Genomic DNA, 8,464 nt, shown 5'->3' with positions numbered 1-8,464 from the left:
ACTTTCTTCATCCATTCTTCCATTGAAGGGCATCTAGGTTGTTTCCAGGTTCTGGCTATTACAAACAATGCTGTTATGAACATAGTTGCGCATATGTTTTTGTTGTATGATAGGTAAAAGGGTTTCTTACAAGCCTCCCTGAGCCCACATGGTAGGAGAGAACTAACTCCTTCAAGTTCTTGTCTTCTGAACTCACTATATATACACGCACACACCCAGTCGATAAGTAAATTTTTTTAATTGTTTAATTCTTTAGAGAATGTTGAGGCAGCCAATCCAGATAATTTGGGTCCCAAGTTCAGTCTTGCCTTCTTTGTATAAAGGTTTCATTGTCGGTTCAGTTTTCAAGTCCTTTGCGTTCTTCTGACCATGTCTATATGTACTTGCAGCTTGGAGTGAGACTAGGGTTTGAGTTGGCTTATGAAGATTCATGAACAGAGTATCACCTCTCCATGGTCCCATACGTGTACCCAGTACACAAATAAATAGTTTTCTGGCCAGAAAAGTATAGTTTTCTGAGTTTTAGGTAACTACAACCTCCAATTCATAAAATGAGAGATCTAAGAATAATTACCTGGGAGCCCGTCCTCCAGACAAGTATTGATGATGCATGATGCCTCAGCTGTAAAGCATTCGTGATTTTCCAGACACCTCAGGTTGCTCTTTTAGATTATGCCTTTGTCTTTTTATTGTAATCCTTGAAGCAAGTGAACTGAAAACCCTGGGAGTTGGTCAGGGGTTCACTGTATAGGATGTGGCAGGCTCATCACCACTTTGTCTACTAGGTGAATCGGGCTCTTCCTCGTTCCAACATGGTCTACAATCTCTATGAGTATTCAGTACCAGAGGACATGTACCAAGAACATATCAACGAGATCAACACTGAGTTGTCAGCACCCGACATTGAGGGCGTATATGAAACTCAGGTGATTATCTTCCTGGCCAGTGACCACTTGGATGATAAGAAGAAAGATTCCACAGGAATGGGCATGGGTTGGGAAAGCCCCATAGGAATGTGGTTCTCAGCAGCATGTCTACCTAAGGTAGTTTCTTTTAAATGAAGACAGGCTGTGCTGGGGTATGTGGCCTCAGATTGAGCTGTGGTGCAAGCGTCTTCCATTTGGCCCAACACAATACCCACTCTTCCAGGTCCCATTGTTATTCCGGGCCCTTGTACAGCTGGGCTGTGTGTGTGTAGTCAACAAACAGCTGGTAAGGCACCTTTCAGGCTGGGAAGCTGAAACCTTTGCCCTCGAGCACCTAGAAATGCGCTCACTAGCCCAGTTCAGCTACTTGGAACCAGGTATGGCCCTACCAACAGCCCTATCACCTGCCCCCTATCCCTTGCATCTCAGGCAATGAATTTACTTTTTTCTACAGGGAGTATCCGCCACATCTACCTGTACCACTACTCACAGGGCCACAAGGCACTCTTTGGGGTCTTTATCCCCTCTCAGCGAAGAGCATCTGTGTTTGTGTTGGATACTGTGAGTCCTTTGGCACGGTACATGAGAATATGTGGGTAAGACAGGATATGGGGAAGAAAGACACTCCCCTTGCCATTCAATTAGAAATAGAAAGGCAGGCTGGGCAATGGTTGCACACACCTTTAATCCCAGCACTTGGGAAGCCGAGGCAGTTGGATCTCTGAGTTCAAGGACAGCCAGGGCTACACAGAGAAACCTTGTCTCAGAAAAAAAAAAGAAAGAAAGAAATAGACATGACTACCCAGCTTCACAGAACACAAGTGCATGTATATATATAGTAGGCCTAAAAGTTGGTGTTTGCCTAGGTACGCAGCAACCAAATGCCCAACCTCAGTGCCCTGTACTCAGCAGAACATAGCCTACTGCTGGAGAAGGTGGGTCCCAAGCTCCTGCCTCCCCCGAAACACACCTTTGAAGTTCGTGCTGAAACCAACTTGAAAACCATCTGCAGAGCCATCCTACGCTTCCTGCTTGCCTACAAGGTAAGAGAAGTTGGGATCCAATGGTGGAACTCTCCTATCCCAAGGCTTTGTCCACTTAGCCCTTTCTGCCTTCTGCTCAACTCAGGAAGAGCGCCGGGGACCCACACTCATCGCTGTTCAGTCTAACTGGGAGCTGTGTAGACTGGCCAGTGAGATTCCTATCTTAGAGGAGTTCCCACTAGTGCCTGTCCGAGTGACGGACAAGATCAGTTATGGAGTTCTGGACTGGCAACGCCACGGAGCCCGCCGAATGATCCGACACTACCTCAATTTAGACACTTGCCTTTCACAGGCCTTCGAGATGAGCAGGTGAGGAATAGGATATAGCTCAGTAGTAGAACTTAGCTAAAAATGTGATTCCCAGTGCCACACAAACAAGAAGAGAGATAAGGAAGTAAGGCTATACCCTGGGTGCCTACAGTGTGTGACCCTGTGAGTGGTCCCAAAATGATGCTAGTGTACTTGGGACTGAACCTGTACCTCTGTACAGGTATTTCCACATCCCTGTTGGGAACTTACCAGAAGACATTTCCACCTTTGGCTCCGACCTCTTTTTTGCACGCCACCTCCAGCGCCACAACCACCTGCTTTGGCTGTCCCCTACCTCTCGACCTGACCTGGGTGGGAAGGAAGCTGATGACAACCGCCTTGTTATGGAGTTTGATGACCGAGCCACTGTGGAGATCAATAATTCTGGCTGTTACTCCACTGGTGAGTGAGAGAAGGGGGCACTTCCATCCCGCCATCTAATGACTCCTTATCACATGGGGCTCAGTGCTCAACCATCTAGAATAAGCCCAAAGGCAAGTCTTAAGAAATGGATACCGGCAAGTCAGATGTTGGTCAGAGATCATGTGACATGCCTGACATCACTAGGCAGCACTGACCAGCTCAGGCCTGGGAGATGATCCCAGTGCTGGCAAGGGTACATGGACAACTGTGTTTTCCTGCAGTGTGCGTGGAGCTGGACATTCAAAATCTGGCTGTCAACACCATTCTCCAGTCCCACCATATCAATGACATGGAGGGAGCTGGCAGCATGGGCATCAGCTTCGATGTGATCCAGCAGGCCTCCCTAGAAGACATGGTCACAGGCAATCAAGCTGCCAGTGCCCCAGCCAGCTATGATGAGACAGCCCTCTGTTCTAGTACCTTCAGGTATCTACTCTCATATAATGTGCTATCTTCTTAGACAAGACAACAAGGAGATGGCAACCTTCACTTTAGAATGCTAAAGCCAAAGTCAGCAATACATTTTTTTATATTTTGACAGGGTCTCTCTATGTAGCTCTGAATGGCCTGGAACTCACTATATAGACTAGGCTTGGCCTCAAATTTATAGAGATTCACATATTTCTGCTTTCCAAGTGCTGGGATTAAAGGCATGTACCACACATCTACCTTTTTTTTTTTTTTTGGTTTTTCGAGACAGGGTTTCTCTGTAGCTTTGGAGCCTGTCCTGGAACTCCCTTTGTAGACCAGGCTGGCCTCGAACTCACAGAGATCCTCCTGCCTCTGCCTCCCATGTGCTGGACATCTACCCTTTTTTAATTATTATTTTATTATTTCAATTTGTGTGTGTGTGTGCACACACATGTGTGCATGAATATAGGTGCCCACAGAGGCCAAAGGAGTTAGATACCCTAGAACTGGAGTTACAGGAAGTTGTAGGTGTTGGAAATTGAACTTAAGTTCATGCTCTTAACTGCTGTGCAAACTTCAACATTAGAATCAGCATTCCTGAGATGTCTTTTCCTTGCAACATAATGCAATCCAGGGTCCCTGAGCATACCCTGCCTAGTTATTAGTAGACAGTACAAGTGCTACCATCTGACCTTTTGAGGATAAAAGCTTCTCTCGTGAAGAACTTTTTGATACATAATTGCTTTCAGTGTAATCAAAGGAGTATCTGCAAGAAATTCCCAGGGCACCCAGTCATAGTAGCCAGAATCATCTGTCAGAGGTATGATCAGTCCTGGCTCCTAGTGATGGAATAGTGTATTGTTCCTTTGTGCCATAAACACAGAGCACTTTCACTCTGCCCATATTCCTTTATCCCTGCAAAGTGGTGCAGTCTCCAGCCATGCTAGAGATGGCAAAGCCAAAGTCAGAAGGGCTGAGGTCATGGTGTGTTACTGTGGATGAGTATGGGGTAGTCATTTCATGTCTCTGCTTCTAGAACACATATTTCATCCCTTTTGCCTCCAAATGAAAGGAAAAAGGGAATTTGCTAAAGTAATAAGAAGACTAGGAGGGCTTGGAGCTGAGAGCAGACTTGTGGCAAAAAAAGTGTTTCAACCCTGAGCAGCACACGTGGCAGAGACTACGAGTTGAGAGAAGTGAACATTTGTACAGGAAGCCATAAAAGTGACCACAGCATCCTATCTCTGATACTTTGTGGCTCATGTCCAGTCTGTGCTACCTGAGTGTTGCATTGGCCCCAGGAGCCTCCCCTGTGTCTCACTGATGTCTAGAAAACCCAATTTGGGCCAGTCCCTGGTTCTTTACATGGAAGGCACATAACCAGCTCTGTGGCTCTTCGTTCCTACTCTTCTGACAGTGAAACCCCACCCCACCTCAAAAAAAAAAAAGCATGCACTGCTATTGTAGAAGACATTAGTCAAAATTCTTGCTGAGTAGTTCATAACTACTATAAATCTAGCTTCAGTGTATCTGATACCTTCTGGTTTCTGTGGATATCTGTACTTATTGCACGTACTCTCACAGCTGCATGTAGGTTTTTTAAAAATTAAAAATGAGTCTTAAGAAGGACAAAGGCCTATCAGGTGTCTTCTTGTCCAGGTGTGGTGAGCAAGATAGGGATTTATGTGGAGGGAAGTGGTAAGGAGGTGAAACTCACAAGTTATGGAACCAGGGAATGAAATTAGACAATGGGAATTATGAGCTGGGACAGTGATGCCAGCAGCAGCATGTAGTGTGGGTCTTCATCCTTTGCCATCTTTCAGAATCCTGAAGAGCATGGTAGTTGGCTGGGTAAAGGAGATCACACAGTACCACAACATCTATGCCGACAACCAGGTTATGCACTTCTACCGCTGGCTCCAGTCACCATGCTCTCTGCTCCATGACCCAGCCTTGCACCGGACACTACACAATATGATGAAGAAACTCTTCTTGCAGTGAGTGCTTAACCTCGGGCTATGGGCTGAGGGGCACAAGCCAAGTAAGTGCATTTGGGAAGCATAAATCCCAGGACAGACTTAGGTGCTATTGTGGCTTTGTGCACTCATCTTTTCAGAAAGCTATGTAAAGCATCATGGTACTACTTCCTTTTTATATTAATATGTTCTCATGTACCTTGTTTGTTTTAGTAATGCACCTTAACTGAGTGTAGTGGTCCACGCCTTTAACCCCAGCAGTTGGGCAGAGACAGGTGCATCTCTATGAGTTCAAGGCCAGACTGGTCTACATAGTGATTACCAGGCCAGCCAGGACTAATGGTGAGACCCTGTCTCAAAAACAAAAGAAAACACTTTAAACACTAAGTGTGAATGTATCATACTAATGGACAGTCAGCTATGTCTAGTGTTGTTATATTAGAAGTAATAAGTGCTGGAGATATGGCTCCAGCAAGTGATTAGGTGCATTTGCTGCTCTTGCAGAGGACTTGGGTTCATTTCCCAGCATCCAGTTCCAAGAGATCTGACACTCTCTACTGGGCTTCTTTGGCCTTTGCTGACACTGCACACATGCAGTATATTTAACATACATGCAAGGAAAATACTCATAAAAATAAATAAGTCTAAAAATGACTAAGATTAAGAGAGATTGTGAAGTTAAGTGGACAGAGAGGTGGGGGGGGGAGCTATGAAGAGCTGGGGGAAGGAAAAGAGTATTAAAATATATTGTAGGAAATTCTTTTGTTTTGGTTTGGTTTTGATTTTTTGACGCAGTGTCTCTGTAGCCCCAGCTGTCCTGGGAACTCACTCTGTAGGGCCAGGCTGGCCTCAAACTCACAGATCCACCTGCCTCTCAAGTGCTGGGATTAAAGCCATGTGCAGCCACCACCAGGCTCACAATTAGGGAGAGAGGGAAGGAGGGAAGGAGGGATGGGAGAGAAGGGAAGGGAAGGGAAGGGGGAAAACCATGAATAAAGGTCATATAAGTAGCTCTCTGTTACCTTTGTTTCTGCTATCTTTCTGCCATGCTGGATATAACTAGACTCCCATCTAAAATCAAGGGAGGGAATCTTGCTCTACCATGGTGGATGCTCCTGTAGTCACAGCTACTCAGGAGGCTAAGGCATGAGGATTGCCTGAGTCCTAAAGTTCAGTGTCAGGCCTAGTAGTGGAGCCAGACCTCATCTGTTTTTGTATTTTAATGTGTATGATTTAACAGGTCTTTCTTTGGACTGCCAGCTCTCTAATAATAACCTGGAAACTTTTAATTAATTTTGAAAGCTTGGTTTGTACCCAACTAACTCTTAAACCTTAAACTAACCAGTTTATATTAATCTGCATTCTGCCACATGACTTGTTACTTCTTCTCAGTACTGTTCATCCGTATGTCTTGCTTCCTCCACATCTGGCTGACAAATCTCCCACCTCAGATTCTTTTTTTTTTTTTTCTTTTCTTTTCTTTTCTTTTCTTTTCTTTTCTTTTCTTTTCTTTTCCGAGACAGGGTTTCTCTGTAGCTTTGGTTCCTGTCCTGGAACTAGCTCTTATAGACCAGGCTGGTCTCGAACTCACAGAGATCCACCTGCCTCTGCCTCTCAAGTGCTGGGATTAAAGGTATCCACCACCACTGCCCAGCTCCCACTTCAAATTCTTTCCCAGAGTTCCTATCTCTTCCCCCAGAAGTCCCACCTATCCTCCCTGCCTAGCTATTGGCCATTTAGCTCTGTATTAAACCAATCAGAAGGTACCTTAGGCAGGTGAGGAAACACATCTTCACACAGTGTACTAAAAGATTATCCCAACTTGCATGAGTGTTTTGCCTTCATGTACCATGTTTGTCTCTGGTAGCCAGAGAGGCCAGAAAAAATGTAATGGATCCCCCAGAACTGTAGTTAGAGATGACTGTGACATCCCTAAATGGATGCTGCTGGGAAAAAACCTGAGTCCTCTGGAAGAGCAGCCAAAACTCTTAACCATTTAGCCATTTAACCTCATCTTAAGAGCCAGAAAGAAAGGAGGAGAGGGGGTGAGAAATGAATTTGGCATGTAAAAGGAGAAAAGATAGTTTTTTTTTTTTTTTTTTAAAAAAAAAAAAAAGAGCCGGGCGGTGGTGGCGCACGCCTTTAATCCCAGCACTCGGGAGGCAGAGGCAGGCTGATCTCTGTGAGTTCGAGACCAGCCTGGTCTACAGAGCTAGTTCCAGGACAGGCTCCAAAACCACAGAGAAACCCTGTCTGGAAAAAACAAAAAAAAATAAAAAAAGAAAATAAAAAAGAAAAGAAAAGGGAAAAAAAGAAATCTCTTCCTTTTTGCCCTTGTGCTCATTCTAAGTATAGTTAGGATACTTGTTGTTTCAATATCACATGGTCTTCTTCATAGTTTCTCTTCATACTCCCTGACTTCATTTTATACCAGGGCACCTCATTAATTATGAACTTACTCCTCAGGCTCATTGCTGAGTTCAAACGACTGGGATCATCAGTTATCTATGCCAACTTCAATCGCATCATCCTCTGTACAAAGAAACGCTGGATAGAGGATGCCCTTGCCTATGTGGAATATATCACAAACAGGTTAGTGTTGGGGGCATCTTGGTGATGCAGCTGCCATGGCTTTGGAGAGATACTTGAAGGGTACGGCACACACCAAGGGTCATGCATAGCAGCATGAAAAAGTGGTTACTCATGTTTACCTGCATGGACAACTCAGATATAAAACATTCAAGTCTGAAATACTCGGGGAATACCTGCTATTTTTAAGAAGGTTCTGTAAAGCGCTGTTGCATAAACTTTTCACAGATGTGGGCATGGGCACATGGGAGTGTTCTGATTCCAGGCAGTCAGTCATATGGAGCTCTCGATTGCTGAACTCCATGTTGTACCTTTGGCTTCAGGCAGTGATTCCTGCCTTCATGAATCATATTCACAAATCTGTTTGGGCTCAGAGGCTCCAATGTAAACAAGATGAAGTCTTGAACTTTTCTTTTAGATTTTGTTTTGAGAGACTTGGAGATGGGTGGGATGTGTGACCAGAGCAAAAGAGGTTATCAATCAGATCCATGGAGCTATAATAGTTACAGGACTTTGTGAGCCGTCCAATCTGAACTCCAATTCTGATAGAACAATAAACATTTACAGCAAATACTCATGTACATCAAGATAAATAAATCTTTAGCTGGAGAGATGGCTCAGAGGTTAAGAGCTATTGCCTGCTCTTCCAAAGGTCCTGAGTTCAATTCCCAGCAACCACATGGTGGCTCACACCCATCTGTAATGGGGTCTGGTGCCCTCTTCTGGCCTGCAGGCATATGCACAGACAGAATATTGTATACATAATAAATAAATAAATATTTTAAAA

At 44.6% G+C, this 8,464-nt stretch overlaps 1 protein-coding gene across 1 annotated transcript in view; it reads left to right on the top strand.

Moving 5' to 3' along the window:
* The window catches only part of Pole (DNA polymerase epsilon, catalytic subunit), a 54,171-nt gene that overhangs the window by 38,575 nt on the left and 7,132 nt on the right, over positions 1-8,464 (top strand). Inside the window, exons 33-41 of the mRNA XM_005344494.3 lie at positions 786-926; positions 1,150-1,303; positions 1,381-1,487; positions 1,793-1,969; positions 2,055-2,278; positions 2,460-2,680; positions 2,923-3,127; positions 4,936-5,109; positions 7,555-7,680. Of these exons, the coding sequence (XP_005344551.1) occupies positions 786-926; positions 1,150-1,303; positions 1,381-1,487; positions 1,793-1,969; positions 2,055-2,278; positions 2,460-2,680; positions 2,923-3,127; positions 4,936-5,109; positions 7,555-7,680 (1,529 nt within the window). The remainder of the gene's footprint in view (positions 1-785; positions 927-1,149; positions 1,304-1,380; positions 1,488-1,792; positions 1,970-2,054; positions 2,279-2,459; positions 2,681-2,922; positions 3,128-4,935; positions 5,110-7,554; positions 7,681-8,464) is intronic.

The sequence above is a fragment of the Microtus ochrogaster genome, chromosome 2 (assembly GCF_000317375.1).
Source record: "Microtus ochrogaster isolate Prairie Vole_2 chromosome 2, MicOch1.0, whole genome shotgun sequence".
NCBI lineage: Eukaryota > Metazoa > Chordata > Mammalia > Rodentia > Cricetidae > Microtus > Microtus ochrogaster.
Note: the sequence above shows the minus strand (reverse complement) of the source record. Positions and strands in the feature narration are given on the sequence as shown.